This window comes from Pseudopodoces humilis, chromosome 14, assembly GCF_049639895.1.
Source record: "Pseudopodoces humilis isolate 2021_Gansu_Grassland_sample_001 chromosome 14, ASM4963989v1, whole genome shotgun sequence".
NCBI classification, from domain to species: domain Eukaryota; kingdom Metazoa; phylum Chordata; class Aves; order Passeriformes; family Paridae; genus Pseudopodoces; species Pseudopodoces humilis.
The window spans coordinates 17,033,016-17,051,969 of record NC_142213.1 but is presented as its reverse complement, the minus strand read 5'-3'; the positions used below and the strand labels follow the sequence as shown (position 1 = coordinate 17,051,969).

General features: G+C 37.6%; 1 protein-coding gene across 2 annotated transcripts in view; it reads left to right on the top strand.

Moving 5' to 3' along the window:
* Positions 1–18,954, top strand: part of CDH8 (cadherin 8) — a 150,110-nt gene that overhangs the window by 110,160 nt on the left and 20,996 nt on the right. For both annotated transcript variants that reach the window (XM_088062164.1, XM_088062166.1), the window contains 2 exons: positions 6,755–6,876; positions 13,965–14,082. In XM_088062164.1, coding sequence (XP_087918290.1) covers positions 6,755–6,876; positions 13,965–14,082 — 240 coding nt within the window. The remainder of the gene's footprint in view (positions 1–6,754; positions 6,877–13,964; positions 14,083–18,954) is intronic.

Genomic DNA, 18,954 nt, shown 5'->3' with positions numbered 1-18,954 from the left:
CACAGACTTTGCTATGAAGTCCAGTTAAATGCATCCACAGCCTCCATATCGCTCTCTGATGCAATAAGTGTGCTCCATGTAATGGGCACTCATGTTATCCTTTACATGGAGCTTCCCCTACCTCTTCTAGCATTTTCTCTTTGGAGCCCATGCCAGTGAGTAGAAGTGGTGACACCGAGGTGGAGTTTCAAAACATCCCCATTGTGATTAAAGACAAAGTCACCATTCAGAGTGATTTGGAATAACCAGAAAGCCTTGAGTTTTGGGGTTGTTGAGTTTTTGGAAAGGTGGCATGAGGGATGGGGTGTGTCTTTACTTCCCAATCCCTCCCAGCCTCAAGGTGAATATGAATTTCTTTCAGCATCCTCTGCTCCCTCCAGGACAAACTTAGAGCTCTCTCAGTGTGGCCCATGGTCTCATTCTCATTGCAACAGAGGGTAACTTCTCCTCTCTTATCATGCACAGCTAAATCTAAATAGAACAGTCTTTTGATTTTCCCTTATAAGCAGGGTTGCGGTAGAAGAGGCCCTTTTCACACTTATGAACTATGTTTGAGGGTGTATTTTGCTTTTCTGATCCAGTCTCTCCTTTCCAAGCCCTTTTGATCTGTCTGTGCACTCAGACAAGGCAATATCATGCAAATACGGCAAGCAAAATAAGATACCTCTGCAGAAAATTACAAACCTTTCTGGGTTTTGCAAAGGGATCTTACAATTCACAGAGTATCAGAGGTAATTACAGAGTAACTATTTGTGAAGCTGCTGAAAAACGGCTGGGCTTCATGGCATGAAAAATAGCAGAGGTTGCATCTGAATGTCAAATTACAGCCTGACCTCGGATAAGCAAAATGAGGGCTAACTGATTCTATCAGCATGCATTGTGCCTGTAAGAAAGGAATAGACTCTCTTTTTAAAATTTGAGCTTATTATCAAGTTTTATAAATCAGTGTTGATCCTTTGAAGTTAACAAAATACCCCGTTGAAATCCCTGGTTTAATTTAAAGTATATTTATATTTGAAACCTTAAATTATTTCAAATGTAGGAAATAATTCAGTATTGCTACTTAGAGTGGCAAACAAAGAACTGAGTGCAGGGCTAGGTGGAATACCATTTATAAAAAAGAGAAAAATTGGTCTTTTTGAAGGCATGTCTCCATTTTCTGCAAATATTAGTTAATTGATTCAGAATCTGATTAGTTCTGGGTTATATGAAATAATTGTAGTGTCTTTTGTGCACTTATGTACAAATAAATAAAAAGAAATCCTGCAGAAAAAGCAAGTGATTGAGAACAGGACTTGAAGACTGTGGTGTATTTAATTAACATTTTCTGGCATGGCATGTTTCAAAGAAATTTTAATCTTTTTTTTTTTGTTTTGTTTTGTTTTGGTATTGTCAGCAGCCTGAAAGTAAAATCATCCCTTTAGTCCCAAGTGATACATCTCATATATTGAATAAAGGGAGGTGAGTGTGGCCTTCCTGAGTCACCTCTTTACAGATGGAGTTGCTGAACTTTGAGAACCTCTTAACTCCAAATTCAGCTTTGAGGAGGTGGATGATATTAAGCCACTTCTTGATTAAACCTGTGACAGTCTCTTGGTGAGGAAATAGAAATAGAGTGTGACAAAGCTTTGCTCTTGCCTCATTCATCCTTCTGGAGCCCACAGCGAAATAAACCCAGGGAGCTACTGAAAGGAGACAAAACTTCTCAACTCTGTTATTATTTCTCTCCCAAAGAATGACTTAAGGAACAAACCTGAGAAATATGTTCCACATCCTTTCCTTTCCGCGCCCCTCCCACACACATGTACACACAGACACTCGCCACAATCTGTGCTCCTCCGGCGTGTTCCATGTGCTAAAGAAATACAAATTGAATAATAATTAGGAGACTGTGTTTGTTTCTTGTCTTAGCAGCTCGCACAGGAACCTTCCTGCTAATTACTGATATGTTTATATTGTTATTTCAATAATCCACAACTTCTCATCCTTTAAAAGTACAATCATTTCAATGGGGAATCTAAATCTTTCTGGTGAGCAGTTCTGTCTGGGTTTTTAGTTTGGTTGCTTGAATTTTATCCTAGCTCAGAAATAGCTTGTGTTCTGGTATTTTTAAGAGAAATGCTGTCAATTACTGCTGTCTTCCTGACAATTTTGGAGTGGGTTTCAGGCATTCAGCCTCTCTTGAATCAGATCATTACCCAGTGCTGCAGACAAACGTGCCCAGTATTTGCTGCACTATGTGATTTCTAGAGTTAAGTTTCAACATAAATAAAACTTCCTTTTCACAACAGCATCTGTGTATCTAAGGATTCTTTAAGTCAGATTTGTCAGTTTTATATGACAGAAAGATTGTTATAAGCTGTGGCATTCTAGAAGTAAAGGATTGCCTAAAGAAAACAATATCATAAACTCTAACAGGAGAAATAAACTTGTCCTGCAGATTATCTTATTAAAGTCATGAGATAAAACTTTGATAAAGTCATGTGGACTGGATCTGTTAAAATACAACTTAATAAGTTTGAAATATAAGGGATGTAAACCAAGCACTGTTGTTTTTATTAAGTCAGTGATTCAGATTTTGTTTCGATTTCTTTCTTTGTTAGAACTTTCTTTACTTCTAATTTAAAGTATTGTTATCATAGAGATTTCATTGAATCAGAGAAGCATGAACTGTCCATTCCTAAACCATGTGATGGTGATGGTGATGATGACAATAATGATATTAATAATCGTAATAATAACAACAACAACAACAACAACAACAATAATAATAATAATAATAATAATAATAATAATAATAAATGGGTTATTTTATAGGAATCTATTTTCTAGTCAGGTAAAATTTAGGTAAAATGCAAGACAGTTAATGATTTTTAAAGAGAATGTTGAAGTGAATTTGGATGATTTAATTACCTAAAGGAAAACTGAACTAAACTGGATTTATTTGGGTTAAATAAATAATAAACTTAATTTTGGGCCACAATAATTCTCTTTATCTCAAAAACCATTTTATCAGTCAAGGGAAGACAGGAGGAAAAGTTTTAAGCAAGTTTATGAAGTCTTTAAGTTTTTATGGGAGTTGAAAGCTGCGTTATATTTTGTTACTTGCAGCACAAGACCAAAAATTACATTTATGAGCTCTAGTTACTCCTAGAAACTCTTGCTGTGTGCAGTAACAATGTTGACAACACTCAGTGCATTGTAATACAAATTTCCTACAATACAGACATATCTCAGTTATACAGGATTTTTTCCAGGAAGGATGAAAAGTGTTGATCCCAATAAGAAGTGGTAAAACATGGGATTGTAGCCTCCAAAAGTTCAGGTCTGGAGATACTAAGTTGCTTGATAATGTTTGTTTGTTTGTTTGTTTTAATTTGACTTTGGTTATTTTATCTGCCTCATGATTTTGGTATCAAACTCTACAGCATTTTTAAATCCTGAGTAGGTTTCAATGAGATACCCAGAGGAGTTCCAGCAAGTTGGGTATTTCAAGCATTTAATGTTCCAGCAGAGTCTTGTCAACTGGGGAGAAAGCAGAAGAACTTTTTAGGTGCTTATAACCCTTGTAAACCTTTCAATATGCATTTTTAAACCCAGATAGATTATCTGTAATTTCTAGAAGTTTATTTATCAACCCAAACTAAGTTCCACTAGTTATTTTTGCATTGAGTATCCCTTTACTTGGATCTTTCTAAGATGCTCCTTTCTGTGTGTGTGTGTTCTGTGCTCATCTGGATCTCACTGCTGGAGTTCAGAAATGTTCTGTGCTCATCTAGACACAGAGTGGTGTCCCCACATGACCAGCTAAGTCCTCCTGTGCAGCCTTAGCTTAAAAAGACTTTTATTTAACTAGACTAGTGGAAATTTTCTCCGTATTTTTTCAGTCTTGCATCTCAGAGTGTTAAATTTTCAAACAAAGCTGATGTTTCTCAAGTGACAGCCCTAATGATACTTTTATATTGCAAAATTCAGACTAGGTCTTTTTAAACTGTGCATCACGATAAATGCAGGTAATAAAGCTTTTAACGATCTGGTTAGTTCCTTAGAGAGTCTCAAACTTTTTAAAATGATTTTGCATAAAATAACAGATTGGAAGTTAAGCAATCAGTCTTGCCGTCCACCTGGTGTGTGCAAGAAGATTCAGTCTCCCTTAAATCTACTGACTGAGGGGTTTATTGGGCAAAAAACCAAACTAAACAAAAACCCACGCAGTCATTAAACTCAGTTTTGTTCCTAGTTTAGAAAGAACTGACTGTCCATTCATACAAATGAGGAAAAGTTCTGAGTGTTGAATACTAAAGAGTGAGACACCCAAAGGCCTGAAGGGCAGTGACCATGCATCCGTGGCAGTTTGTGACCAGCCTGGATCCACTTCAATCCCTTCCTACTCCCAGTTCGAGCACTTGGGGCACTGCCAGCAGATCTGGGTTTAAGCTTGGACATCCTCTGTACATGTTTTACCACCCACAGTCTGCAGACATGAAATGAAATGGGCAGATGGAACTATTTCATCCTGACAGCGTTTTCAGCCTGGGTTTGCTTAGCGAGGATTCGGCTACGTGTTTGAATAGGTGTGCTCAGGGCGAAGGAAAACAATCAGCACAAAGTGGAATTTCCCTGGGAAGTTTGGGATGACAAAATAATGCAGTGTATTGAGGGTGGTGGGCAGTACAAACTGTAGACACATTTCCCTCTCCATCTCTCTCTGTCTCTTTCTCAACAACAAATGTCACAGGAACCCTAAAAGGCAGTGGATATCCCCTTGTTTGGAGATTTCCAAACCGGCTGTGTCTCTCTTGTGTTTAGTAAATTAATTTTTTAAATGAGTTCTCATCAAGTTTCTAATTATAATATCTTTAAATTTAATGTTTGTATTTCTGATGAAAGACAAACATTTTGGGGGCAGTCACAAGGGACATGAATAATTTCTTTAGAAGCTTATCTAATTAATTACATTTCTCTATAATGTCTTTAAAATTTGAACTGCCATCATTTCATTAATTTAGATAAAAGTAAATCTTTAGTGTTTAAATATGACACTACTGCTGAGAATTCTGATAAGCTTGAGATTCATTGTCTGTATTTTTATTAAGTGAAGATAAAAAAAGTGTTTAAAAATGTTTGGAATTCATGATTTGCATATTAGGTTTTATTTGGTTTCAAATACATTATTATTTCATGGCATAAGTGTTCCCCTCACCTGTTAGTAAGTAAGATCATAAGATGCAAAATGACATAAATAGTGCTCATACAATATTTTGTGTAGGTGTTTCTTTTTCTTCTGTAATACGTTTCTTTCCATATTAAAACTTCCGGCTCCTTAAGATGAAAAACATTTAAATTCTGATGTGTGGTGAACTTCCATATCCTGTCCAGGAAGAATTTTGATATTTCAGATGATCCCAGAATTATAAAGCCTTTTATAGCACTGCTATATTTGAGTTTGCATTTTTAAAATTGTTATACTTATGCTATTTCAATGTCAGTAGGACAATTGAAATTTGCACATTTAGGTTTATGGGTGGAGCCTCCCACACTGTGGAAGTCTTTAGCACACAAGGAGGAAACAGGGATGTAAGATATCGGGTTTGATTAGGGTACAACAGAATCAAGCCTGATGGAAACCCCAAAAGCCACAGTGCATGTGGTGATTTTACCTTTATTCATCTCTGTCACTGTAGGGCTGCCAGCAATTGGTCCCTGAGCACTGGTGGGGCCTGACCTTCTTGTACTTTTTAGCAATTTGTTCTGAGAAGCTCACTGAATATTGAGATTTGTCATTGCTGATGATACAAACCGGGCAGAATACCATGACTGGAAAATAATATTCACTGAGAGATGGGCTTTGAAACTGGGATTGAGTTACCTGTGGAGGTGTGCATGCGCTGTGGAGCAGTTTATCAAACTCTCTAAATCAGCTGGTGACCTCGGTTTAAACTGAATGAATGTGTTTTCTCCTTGGGGGAAAATAATTTAAAATATTTATAAGTAGTCTCTAAGCAAATTAACAATGCTGAATTGAAGGAAAGACACAGCTGCCTCTGAAAGCTATTCAAAGTAGGTGCAAACTGTTGGTTTAGCTTTTCTTGCCTTACAGCTCATTCTACTCTTCACAGTGATAAGCAATTTTATGCAAAATAGCTCTATATTATAAATAATGAGTCATTGCTTCACTGAAGAAAGAGGTTCACAGGTCACGGTTTTGGTCAGTGGTAGATGATCAAAGTGCTTTAATAGTCCAAATTACTGTCTAGTTTCATCCCTGTCAGTCTCCCATCCATCCTTTTCCCAATGTGGGTCAGCACTGTACCCGTGTTTGCAACAAAGAAATAATAGATGTGCAGTCAGGACAATTAATGAAGTAAAATGGGCTGTTCTCTGCCAGAGGTAAACAAAGAAATAAATCTCTGCTGTTTGCAGCCTTCCCTTTTCCATATATAAAGAACTTTATCAATAAAACAATACAGACTTCATCAAAGAAAAATCTTACCAATTTAGACCAAGAAAGGTCTTCATTGAGCTAATCTCCAACAAATGCTGTTTGCAGCAGGGATGCCTTTATCCTTTTCAACCACGAAGCCCTGGCCATCCTTCTTTATCTCGCGCTCCAACTCCACGATCCGTGACGGACGAGGCACCCCCGCTGAAGCAAGGGCAGCAGACAGGAAGAGCACGGTCACGGTGCAAGCACTGCTGTATTTAATTCCCAATTAAATATGCTTACCTTGGGTGCTTTGATTTCTTTCCTTAGGGAACCACAGCCAGGTGTCCCGGGTGCCTGTTGCTATCAAAGTTCTCGACGTGAATGACAATGCCCCCGAGTTTGCATCAGAGCACGAGGCCTTTCTGTGTGAGAATGGGAAGCCTGGACAAGTGAGTATCCCAGGTTTTATGTGGTGTGAGACTGGGCTGCAGTTTCTCCCTGTCGCCTTATGTCATCTTTATTCTCCAAATGGGTGCCCATGTGTTGGTGCTAACAGCTTTTAGCATTAACTTGAGATAAACCCATGATGCCTTTCTGGGGGATGTCTCTCTATAATTAAACAAACTTTTTTTCTCTTTAAAGTTTTAAATTAAAGGTGACTGCTTTGGGACAGTATCCTGAAAAAGTCCTGAGTGACTTTAAGCTTCCAACATCACACTCTGTGTGATGGAGCTCAGCACTTTGTAAATTCACATGTGAAATTTAGGTGAAAGTATAATCCAACCTGAATTCCACTTCAGTTATTGACCTATATTGCAGCTGCTGCCAGGAATAATTTACAATCAACAGTTAAAACACTAAAGCCATTTCCCCTTGACCTTATCTCAGTTCCAATCTCTATTCAGTTCTTACATTTCTATGACAGTTGGGAAGAAGATAAGACAGAAAACCAGAACTTGATGGAAAATGAAGGAAATTGTAATTGTGTTTGAAGATAGTGTTGGAGAAGGGAAGTTCAAGTTTTTTAAGTTTATATTAAAAAAATAAATTGAAAATGTTAAAATGTTATTTCTTTCTTCATTTAATGAAGAAAAACTTGGTAAAGGAACTCACACAACACTTGCCAAGGTGATGTAAACAGCCACATGTCAGAAGCAGGATTTAAACTGTTTAGTCTTTTTCAAAGAAAATGAAGCAGATTTCTTCAAAGGTATTCCCTTTGAAGGAGAAATGTGGAGAAATGGAAAAGAATATCTCATATGCCACCTAAATGACAAGGTGAAGATACAAGAATGTGCACAGACGTTTAGAAAGTAATGCAGTGTAAATGAGATGTAACTTTTGTCCAGCAAGAGAAACACTGGGTGTTACAACAATTTGATGTTTTTAAACTTCACAATTTATTTCTAGATTGTGACATTTCATTTAAATAAACATCAGCTGACAGCATGACATGGCTTGTTAATCCAACTATTCCTGTGTCTCATGTGGGTGTTAGACATTAAATTCACTGTTCTCCAAAGAAGGTTACCTGACAATAGAGCTAGAAGTTATTTTCTTTTTAGTAGTATTAAATGACAACCTATATAGCAGTGTATGACAACCCATTTCTGCCAGGATTGTATTGTTACAGAGGATGATTTGACTTCTAGCACCCTTTTTGTTTAGTAAAATGGTGTCAAAAATGTGTCATTTAAGGGATTAGGATTCTCTGTATCCACTGAAGAGGAGATGTGTCCTTATGGGCAGACAGTCATGTTACTGTTGGCATTTTAGCTCTTCTAGCTCAGAGTGGATTTCTGTTTAGCTCAGAGTGGATTGCTGATGCTGAGTAGTTACATTTTCCAGGATAGATTAAATCCTAATGACTGTGCCTTTATCCAGGTCTCTGTGAGCTTCCCTAAAATTAGCAAGTTCTGTTGTACAGTGATTTCTGGCTGTATTTATCTAGGTATTCCTATTGCTATTGAATTTCAGGTGGTTTAAGAGATGGTGAAAAATGTTCACCCTTCATTCTGGAATAAAACAATAAATGAGATGATTAAGAGTCAGCAGGTAAAAGAGGCTTTTACTTAAACACTTGCAGAAAACTTTCATTAAAACATGATTTTCTTTATGTACCATTACCTCTTCCACTCTTGATCTGATGGCAGATGTCACTCTTGAGCATGAATCTTGTGTGAACTTTACAGATTGTTATTAAATATTTGGCTGCCAGCATGGATGAGGTGGCACTGATCCTGCAATTTATTCTGTGTTTAAACAAATAACACTACTGGAACAGTAACCAGCCCAGATTAATCACCAAGGTTAGGTTCTGAGTTGAAGTCGTCATTCAAAAATTATCAGCTCCTGTAAAGATTTTAGTAACTCCCCCACCTTATTGTATTTTCCAATGCTTATTTCTATATTCAAGTTTTGGAAGAAATCATATTAGTAAGTCAAGATGTAGAATTCAAGACACTACATATTCTGAGCTATGAAATAGCTGATATGAGAAAGATACTTCTCCTAATACAATAGCAAAAGCCTAATTTGGATGGTTGTCCAAAGCTTAAACTCCAATGTTAAATGTGCAGGAAAGGTGCAATTGTCTTAAGCTATTCCTGTCAACATTTGCAATTCCATTTAATCTAAGTTTATATAAAATTTGATTTACCATAAAGGAAATTATATTTGAACTATTGGTAAAACCTTATGTGCAGCCACTAAATATGTTGTACCATTTATTCCAGTTCACTTTCTAAGTGTTCTGTTCTCAGTTCTGATATAATTGCAGTAACAAGTGCAGCTGCTACTGAGGTGAAACAATGCATTAAAAACTCCTGATGTACAATGCTGCCAGATGCATTTTCCTTGCCTTGACCTACCCCTAAGAGTGAGGGTACCACTGACTGATAGGAGAGGAAAGGGAAGGGGGAGGGAATGTATTTATTTGTCTGTGCATGTATTTGTGTGCTCTTTGCACATTTTTACACACAACAGAGTTTCCAGATATTTTTTTGTCAGTTTTAGGGAGGGGGAAAAAACCAACAAACCAAAATTTGAATGTATTGTTACAGTACCTCTAAGTTAGCCACAAATCAGCTCTTGCCTTTTCCTGTTATCCCTTTTTTATTGCATAATTCCAATTCCTAAAACCAGAACATTCATGGTTTGCTGATTATAGCTGTGCTATTGTGCTGTTGGTTGTTCTTCAGCACAGTAAAATTATTTTCCTGTAGAAAAGGAACAGAACACAACTTCTGTAATGTTGAGTAAGAAAAGTACCTCATTCACTATTCCCCAGCCCATCCTCAGACTTTTCCAGGGAAGTGCTGTTTGCTGGAAACAAAGCTACAAAATGTTCACTTGAGTAGTGAGGACAGCGATATATGAGAGCTGAAGCCAGCTTTAAAGCAGAGCAATATAAAACTGAGTACAGTGCTCCTCCAGTCTCCCACAATTTGTCTCTATTTTATTCACTTCTCCTACCAGATTGTTTTTCTTTCTAATGGGGAAAATCTTCAGGTAGATTTTTGCCTTTTCAGCTAGAGCCATCCCTTTACTGCCAGAACCTGCACTGGACTCTTCAGAAAGAGAAGGTTAAAATTGCTCTGTGGTGAGTCTACTCTTAGGGTGTTTAGAGGCTGAAAATAATGCAGAAATAACCATGGGCAGCAATGGGAGTGCAAGAGCTTTTCCAGAGTTGGAAGATCAGTCTTATTAAATCAGAAAAGTGTTTACTAGTGATAAGGATCCGTTCTTAGTGAGGTTAATGACTTACCTGACAGGAAAAGTCTTTTAAACAGTACCATGTAATAAAATGGCATGTAGATAGTCATGATGCTTTGAAAATAACTTTGTTTTTCTATTTATCCTTGTATATATTATTTCAGGCACATGTGGCTTTGTAGAACTGCAATACAAACCTACAAATTAGAAAGTCAAGTTGTCCTAGGGGACCATTTAACTATTCATTACAATCCAGTGCTGTCTGCTAAACAAAATATGCTGATTTCCAAAGTTTCTGCTAAGTGTATGTACAGAATGAAATGCATGCATGAAGTATTAATACAACATCAAAGTTGGAATTTTACATGTAAGAATTTCAGAAATTTCAAGACTGAGCAGCCAAAGGGTTATTAACTTTCACTGGATATGAAGTGAAAAAAAAATCACTTCTTGTTTTCTTTATGACAAGTATTGAACAATTTCTCTATAATGGAACACCTTGGGAGTGCATGCTGTCACCAGGAAAGAAAAGACATCTGTAGTGGGCCAGAGGCTGATGGCACCTGGCTGTGCCAGCCCTGGGGTGGCCACAGGATCAAGGCAGTACCTGTCCCCTGTGCTGGCCCTGCTGAGGGACCTCCAGCACTGGGGACAGTTTTGGGTCCCTCACAGCCAGAGAGCCCTGGAGGGGCTGCAGCGTGTCCAGGGCAGGGAACGGAGCTGGGAAGGGGCTGGAGCCCCAGGAGGGGCTGAGGGAGCTGGAAAGGGGCTCAGCCTGGAGAAAAGGAGGCTCAGGGGGCCCTTGTGGCTCTGCACAAGTCCCTGGCAGGAGGGGACAGCCGGGGGGGTCGGGCTGTGCTGCCAGGGAACAGGGACAGGAGCAGAGGGAACGGCCTCAGGCTGGGCCAGGGGAGGCTCAGGGTGGACAGCAGCAGGAATTTGCCCATGGCAAGGGAGCTCAGGCCTTGGCAGGGGCTGCCCAGGGAGCTTTGCAGTGCCCATCCCTGGAGGTGTCCCAGGAAGGGCTGGAGGTGGCACTCAGAGCTCTGGGCTGGGGACAAGGTGGGCATCGGGCACAGCTGGGACTCCAAGTGGTCTTGGAGGGCTTTTCCAACCTCACTGGTTTTGTGACTCTGTGATTTTGTGATTCTCAACAACGTTCTGAACCTCAAATTAAGAGTTGGAGAATTACTTCAGTAGTATTCCATTGCATGACTACACAACACAGAATAGTAAAATATGCCTATCAGCACACTAATAAAAACTTGGAAATTAGAATTACTGGACTTTTCTCACCCCTATGGAGTAAAAGATACCAGTTTCATATCACTGCATACATATTATGTTTTCTGTTGTGGTATTTGTGTTTTTGGTTTTTTTTACGAGCTTATCTTAATGCAAACGCACAAAGAAATAAGGTTGCTATGGGAACTCTAACTCTTAATTCTGTCATGTGTGCATGTAACACAACAAATGTAGTATTGCACTAAGCCTGTCTTTTGCATAAAATTTTTGGTGCATTTTCAGAGAAAGAAGGATTTTGTAAGCAGTGAAGGGAATGGATGGAATACCAGTACATACAAAATATTATAACCACCTGATAAACTATACCTGCCCTTCCAGATTTCACTGGAAATTCACTGTGCCATTATCCTTTTTCCCTATTGCTTTCCCATTCTATCAGTGTTTGAAAAATTGAACAGCCATAAAGTATTTCTGTCTAAATATATCTGTCATGTTCAGGATCCCAGCCCAAACTGCACTCCCCTATGATGATGAATTACTGGTACCTGCTCCAGCCCTGGGCACATCACAGTGGGTGCTTTAGTGCCTGACACCTCTGCAAAGAAAAAGATGAAAATATTTCCCATCTGCAAATGGCTCCATCTCTGCATGGGACAGACAGAAGCTACTGAGATATTTTTGCACTGTTTATATTTTTCCCACTTTAGGATTAGGTTATTCACCTATTAAATTGGAGAGCAACTTCTTAAAATAAAAAAAAGCAAAAGCTGAGTTAGGCTTTTTTATTTTTTTGTCCATCTCTTCTAATACATTTGTTTGAAATCCTGTCAGGATTTCCACCTTGAAAGATGCAGTTATCAAAATAAACCCAAAACTATTAATGTGGTATTTAAGCAATTAAATATTGTTTTATTAGGTTTTTTAGAATAATAATGATAAAGCTGACCTATCCAGAATATGATTAGGCCAGGAATTAATTTTCTCACATTCCTTCCTAAGTTGGGTTGTCCTACAAATATCACTACTTGCTCAAACATTTTTTTTACTTACATAATTTCAAATATTTATGTTTTGGTGTTGATCCCTGTAAGTAATCTAGTGGTGATCCCTGTGGTAATCTAGTAAGATTCTGTTCTTTCTTTGACTCTTGAAGAACATAAATATGATTTTGATTATTTTCATATATTTAACACATACAGATTGATAGTCCTGGTGGTTAAGCCAGAATAAAATGTTAGTTATTGGCAGTTACTTAGGGAAATGTGGAAATTTTTAAATAAAAGTTTATGAATTCGGGCAGCATCAAACCCTGCTTCCATTTTTCACTCTATAATTTAAAACTAAAATTTTTAGTGATTCCTAATTTGAATTTAATTGTGCAAGAAATTATTGGTGCATTGCTTCAGGCATTGAAGATAAATACATAAGACAATTGTTATTGGATTCAACAGACATGGAAAAGGTCAATAATTCTAATTACATTTCTTATAAACCTCATCTAGCACGAGCTAATTAGCCCTGAAAGTCAGATCTGAGGGTGGGATATGGATCCATGGCTGATTTTGTTTCTGTTTCTTTGGAAAACCTTTGGAATCAAAAGCAAGCGCACCAAATATTTTTTAAATCCCAACGAAACAAAAAAAAATCACAAAAAATAATAAAAAAAATCAAACAAAAACCCCCAAACCCCCAAACCTCACGGTTATTTTAAAATAGTATTTCTTCCTTTCATAGTCTTGTGCAACTTTGTATGATTTGAAGATGATTAGCTGCAATACCTGAGTTATGTAGAAGGTAGAAATTGTAAATGTAGGTAAATCCACTTCAGATGCTGCAGTTGGTTATGAAAATCATATGAGGTATTTCATAAAAAGTTATTTGATTATTCAAAGTTCTCCAAACTATCCAAAACACTCTTCTCACCTAATTATCTTCCATTATTCTAGGAATCATTAGTTAATAATGATACTAAAAACAAAGAAAGGAACATGTCTTCCTAGTTCAGGAGTAACTGAGGTTTTATTAGAATTTAGGGGGAAAAATACAGCCCTCGATATTTTTTTTCTTTTTTTTTTCAGTTTTGAGTTTTTCTCATCTAAAATTTCACATCTAAATTAATTTTAAAAAATAATAATTATTCAAATAAACGAAATGTGGAGTGGGGGAAGGAGAAAGGCTTAAAGGTATATTATATATCCAGGTCCAGTGAGAAGGTGTGGTCATATAAATGAAAGATTGCCATAGGCAATATGAGTGTTTCCAAAACCCAATTTTCCTTTTTTTGTTGAATAATAATTTATTACTTGTCTAAATCAGCAGCAGTTTCTTCTGTCCTCTCTTACCTGTCTCTCCTTATTTGCTGGCTCTTTGTTCTGGAAACATTTTAAAAGGAACAGATACAGTTCCTCTTCCCAAGGTTTTCAGTCTAAGGTCTGTAAAAGCATTGCAAAGTTATAAATTATCATTTTTATTCTGGCATGGAGAGAAATGAAATGTCTCAAATAAATACAATTTTTTTTTTTCAGCACTGTCTTTTTATCAGGAGTGTGAAAACTTAATGAGCCCATTTGTGTTGCAGGTAATTCAGATTGTCAGTGCTGTTGACAAGGATGATCCTAAAAATGGGCATTATTTCCTCTACAGCCTTCTTCCTGAAATGGTCAACAACCCAAATTTCACCATCAAGAAAAATGAAGGTAAATAGAACAGATATAAAATGTGTATCTCAGCTACTTACTTTCAAATTGTTTTGTTGACTTCCAATTACTTTACCAGTGTGTCCTTTGGGCAATTAAAACATAAATAATCTACTGAATGGTGCCTTCATTATATCTCTTAAGCTATTTCCAATAATTTTAAAGTAGATAAGAAGAAAATAAAATAAATATGGAATTTAGATCCAGAAGACAGCTCACTGGCTTAAATAAAATGAAGGGATAGATTTACTGCCTGTATTATTCCTATTAATTTGAAATTCCAGAGGTACTGTGTAAGATGAAAATCTGAAACTATGTTGATAGATGAATGTTGATTCCTACATTGACTGTTTATGGATGGGAACATAAAATTAAGTATCTACTCAATCTCCCAAAGAAAGCACTTTTCCAGCCTGTTTGTTGTGTGTATAAAGGTCTCAAAGTATTTTGTTGAGGAACTTTTGCTAGAAAGAGAAATCCCTTAGGTCAGCAAAGCCCAGAAGGGCGCTTTGAGTTCACTGTGCTTTGAAGCACTTCTGGAAGGGCAAAATGTTATTTTGCAGGGCTCTAGAAGGGACCATTCACTTGTGATAGGAACAAAAAAAGACTCATTTAATATTGTTGGGCAATAAATTTATACTGATCCTTTTCTTTGGCACACAGATCTGTTTGAAGGTCAGGTGAGACAAGGAGCTAGCAGTGATCCCAAGAATGTTGTAAAGAGTGCTCGATGTGTTTATACTTACTTGAATATTCAGCAAAGTTGTTCTATCTTGGCTCTTTTTAATAAAGCACATCCTGCCAGGAATTCTAGTCAAATTCAGTCTTATTTGAAATGGTAAGAAAGTAAAGCCCTTTTTAGCTCATTACTAATAGGAAGACACATGTGTGAGCTGTATGTGCAGGAGTGTAAAAGCAATACGTGAAATGCCAATTAAAGAGGAAATGCTGTTTGCATTTTTTTTATTCTCTCTGTTCCAACCTAGAAGCATGATGACAGCTAAATGACACTGCATCTTAATTCTTAAACCTGCTTAAATTTATCCTATATTTTCCTTTTCTTTAGATGTGTTTTTCTCTTCTAGCATTCACAAAGTGTGTCTGTACTTACATCTCTATTTTCTTGTAGTAAATGAGTCTCTGTGTGTTTTCTGGAGAAGATAAAACAAACCTCTTCAAAATGCATTTCATAATCATCAGCAGTGTAACACAAATTGAATTAAGCATCCTAAATGTCAGGTGGTTTGCTTGGCACAGCATGACAAAGTAAAAAAGATCTTAGCATTTCTCTTCATGTTAAAATACTGAGCTCACGTCGCTAATTACCCTTATCCTGCCAATCTGTTACCTATTTAAGACCCACTCCTGCTCCTACTCACAGACAATGGCAAAATGTCCTGAGCTGAGCGGGAGTGAGGAAACTTTCTGTGTAACAAGGTTTACAAAAGTCAAATTTTGTAACTCATTGCCACTCACTTTTATGCAGTTTTTAATGTGTTTGAATCAGTTGAATGTGAAAATTCTTTTAAAACAACCACCTGAAATCTCTTGAAATTAAAAAGCTGCTTGAAGAGAGTTTTCCGATTTAATCCTTCAGTATCCAATAATAAAATTCCAACTATGCATGCCATCCTTGTCTATCAGGATTGCTCAGTCAGGGGTGCAGTGCATGGTTGATGTTAGAACATGATCTCCCACAGGAAGCAAATAGTCCTGTCAGAGCCAAAATCAGGGTATAATTTGGCTGAGGTGAGTTTTTATGTCCTTTAAACATCATAAATCTTCAGTAAGTCTTTATTTAGTTGTGCCACTTAAACAAAGAACTTGACCATGACTTTGTCTTGAATATATCTTCCAGGTAAGCATGAGTGATTATTCATGTTAAAAAACACCAATATCTCTAAAAAAACCCTGAATTTACAAGTCAAATTTTTCTTTTTTTTTTTTTTTTTTGTATTACTGAGTGTTTGGGCTGTCCATAACCAAGTTAGTGTGGTCTGGAACTGTAAGGAAATGCCTGCAACAAACCTTTCTCTCCTTTCTGGAGATCAGATCAATGCTCAACACAGTACAGCTTGGAAGAGAAAAACTGGTGGACAAAATCCTTGACATCTTCCTGACTGTGTCCTCAGCCTCAGTTTCCTCCCAGAGTCTTGGCTCTGCCAAATTAATTCTTCAGGGCAGCAGAAACCTGATGACTGCGAAAGAAATGCCGTCCTCTTGTGGACACCATACAGGGACTGCATTTTCTCAGGAAGCCTCCTGTAGAAACCAAATTTTTACTTGCTAGAATTAGCACATTTCTTCATTTGATTCATTTTTCATACCTTGCCTTTCTTCTTTTCTCATGAGGGTGGAGATAAATGCAAGTAGCTCTCCTCAAGGAGAGATATTGCCCTTTTGGGTTCCCTTGTGCTTTAGGTAACCGTGTGGCATTTGGCCACCACCTAATGATGACATTGAGTGACACTGGTGTGCCAACAGGGCAGATTGGCACCTGCCAGGAGAAAAAAGCTGCAGTGTCCTCTTTCTGTCCCTCATGCCAAAGAGTTCATAAGATGCCTGTGATTTGGAATGTTCCCTTCCTGTGTAGAACATAAGCATAACCATTAATCAATTCAGTTTGTTGCACACAGGCTGATTCTGTTGTTCAAACCTTCCAAATCACCCTAGGGCAAGTTCCCACGATAGTCAGTAATTAACTGTGCTGCTGACACACACTGCAAATATTATGATTGGCCAGGTTGTTATTGAGAAATGTGTTTAACTAAGTGACACAACAGGTATCTTCATCAGGAACCACACAAAAAAACCACAAAACACTTCAGAAAATTTTATTATATATATAGAAGTTGTGCTGTGCTCACAGCAGAATCTGTGCCTTGAGGTGGTGCAGTGGTGTTCTTCATTTGCTTAGTTTGTTGAATTTTCATATTTAAAATCCCTTCTGTAGACGAGATACCCAAATCTGTAGAGGCTGTGGTGCCTTTCTGATGTAAATAATGACAAAAAGTAAATTTAAATGCCATCCTGCATCTCACTGAATGTCTGTAGATCATCTCTTAGCCATCTTTATTTTCCATGTCTTCTGATGCTTTTCTTCTGTCCTTTTCTGAGCTCAGATGTCCATTCCTGGGTGGGGTTTGTAGGTTTAGTGCCTTGGGTTCCTGGGCAGTGAGTGATAACCCGAATTGAGGTAATCGTGCCCTCTCAAGCTGTAATCAAGGCACACTGAGAACTTGGTTTGCCAGCTGCAAAAACCTTTATCCCCTCCCAAGAGAAATAAGAGTTATATAGAAAAAAAGTAAGAAGTTAATGCTACATGAAAATCATGTCATGTTTTTTGTGTTAGACCTGTGACTAAACCTGTGACTCTGTGACATAACAAGTCCCTGACTGCACAGACTCCTGACTGAATCTCTGGGCACTTTTCACGTGCCTTTGTGCTGGGTTTTCTGCATAGGAGCAGAAGCAGAGAAAAAAAAGAAAATACGTGTTTTGTGTGGTGTCTGAGAAACTTCAAACCAGAAAAACCTCAGATTTCAGATGAGAATATCTGATGTTTAGACAAGTGTTGATACACTCTAGCAATGTGTTGCAGACTGACTGGAATGAACCCTTCCAAAAAAACTGTAGGCTCACAATAAATAACAAAAACCTGACAGGAATTTAGAGAACTGATGAGGATTTTGCACTGTCATGGCATCAGAAAATTGAAATGAGATCTCTGGAAAGAGAACTAGAATTTGTTGACAAATTTTTTTTTCAGGTGACTGGTCTTCACAGAGCGTTACCTAAAATCTAGTGCCAGTACATGGATCTTCTGCTGCTCCCCAAACAACACCCTCACAGCAGTACCTGTTTTCAGCATTGAATTCTTCAGGTCCCCTTAGATTGTTCAAGTGAGAACAGAATTCTGTAATAGGAGTGTTTTCACACATGCAAACATTTTGATATGCTGCCAATGCAATTCTTACTGTCAAAAACTACCAAAAACGTCTTTGCCATGAAGAGACCTAAAGTTTTCCCATGAGAAGTTGCCATTGCTATTCCATTTTTCTGGTGCCAGAATCTGTTTCCTAATGGAATAAACCCCAAACTGAACATTCCACAGTGCCTTTGGATGCAATAATTCTTCTGACAGGAGAAATGGTGCATCTTTCCTGGATAAATGGGATATTCCATATTTCATATAGGGCTTATGTAGCAGGGCAGTCCTGGGGTTACCTGGCCCAGGGGCAGGGCTCACCTTTGGGTTAAGAACCTCACTGGCATGAGCTCATATACCTGCAGAAATCCAATAGCCTGGTTTGGCTTGTAATAGGCTGATTCAGTAATCAGCCTCCTCTCTCTCTCAAATATTCAATGTCCATATGGCAAGCTGAGCTCTGAATTTGGTCCTGATTCCAAAGTGAGTGCATAGTAAAATGTTTTGGATTTTTTTTTAGTTGAAGCATTATATATCTGCTTAAGTGATGAACTGTTCTGCTGGTTCTCTCTAACAAAGTTCATATTTATTCTGAACCATGCTTAGTCTATTACCTCTATGATACATATAACAGCTCCAAGAGTGATCACGTTTTAATATCCATTTCTTTTGTTCTTTCCTTCAGGTTAAATCTTGCTTATGTCCTCCTTGTGCTGCCTTGAAAGTGCAGGCACTGTGTCAGGTGTTTTAAAGGAAATGGCCTGGTATAATCACTTCAATCACTGCCTTGCATGCCTTTGTATACTATGGATTATTTTATATTTCATCACCTCTACCATTAAAAACCAAATATTTCTAAACTTTCACAATAGCTGAGGAAAACAATTACATGCAAGCACTCTTAGATATCCCAAATAATAAGACAACTTATATCACTATTTTTT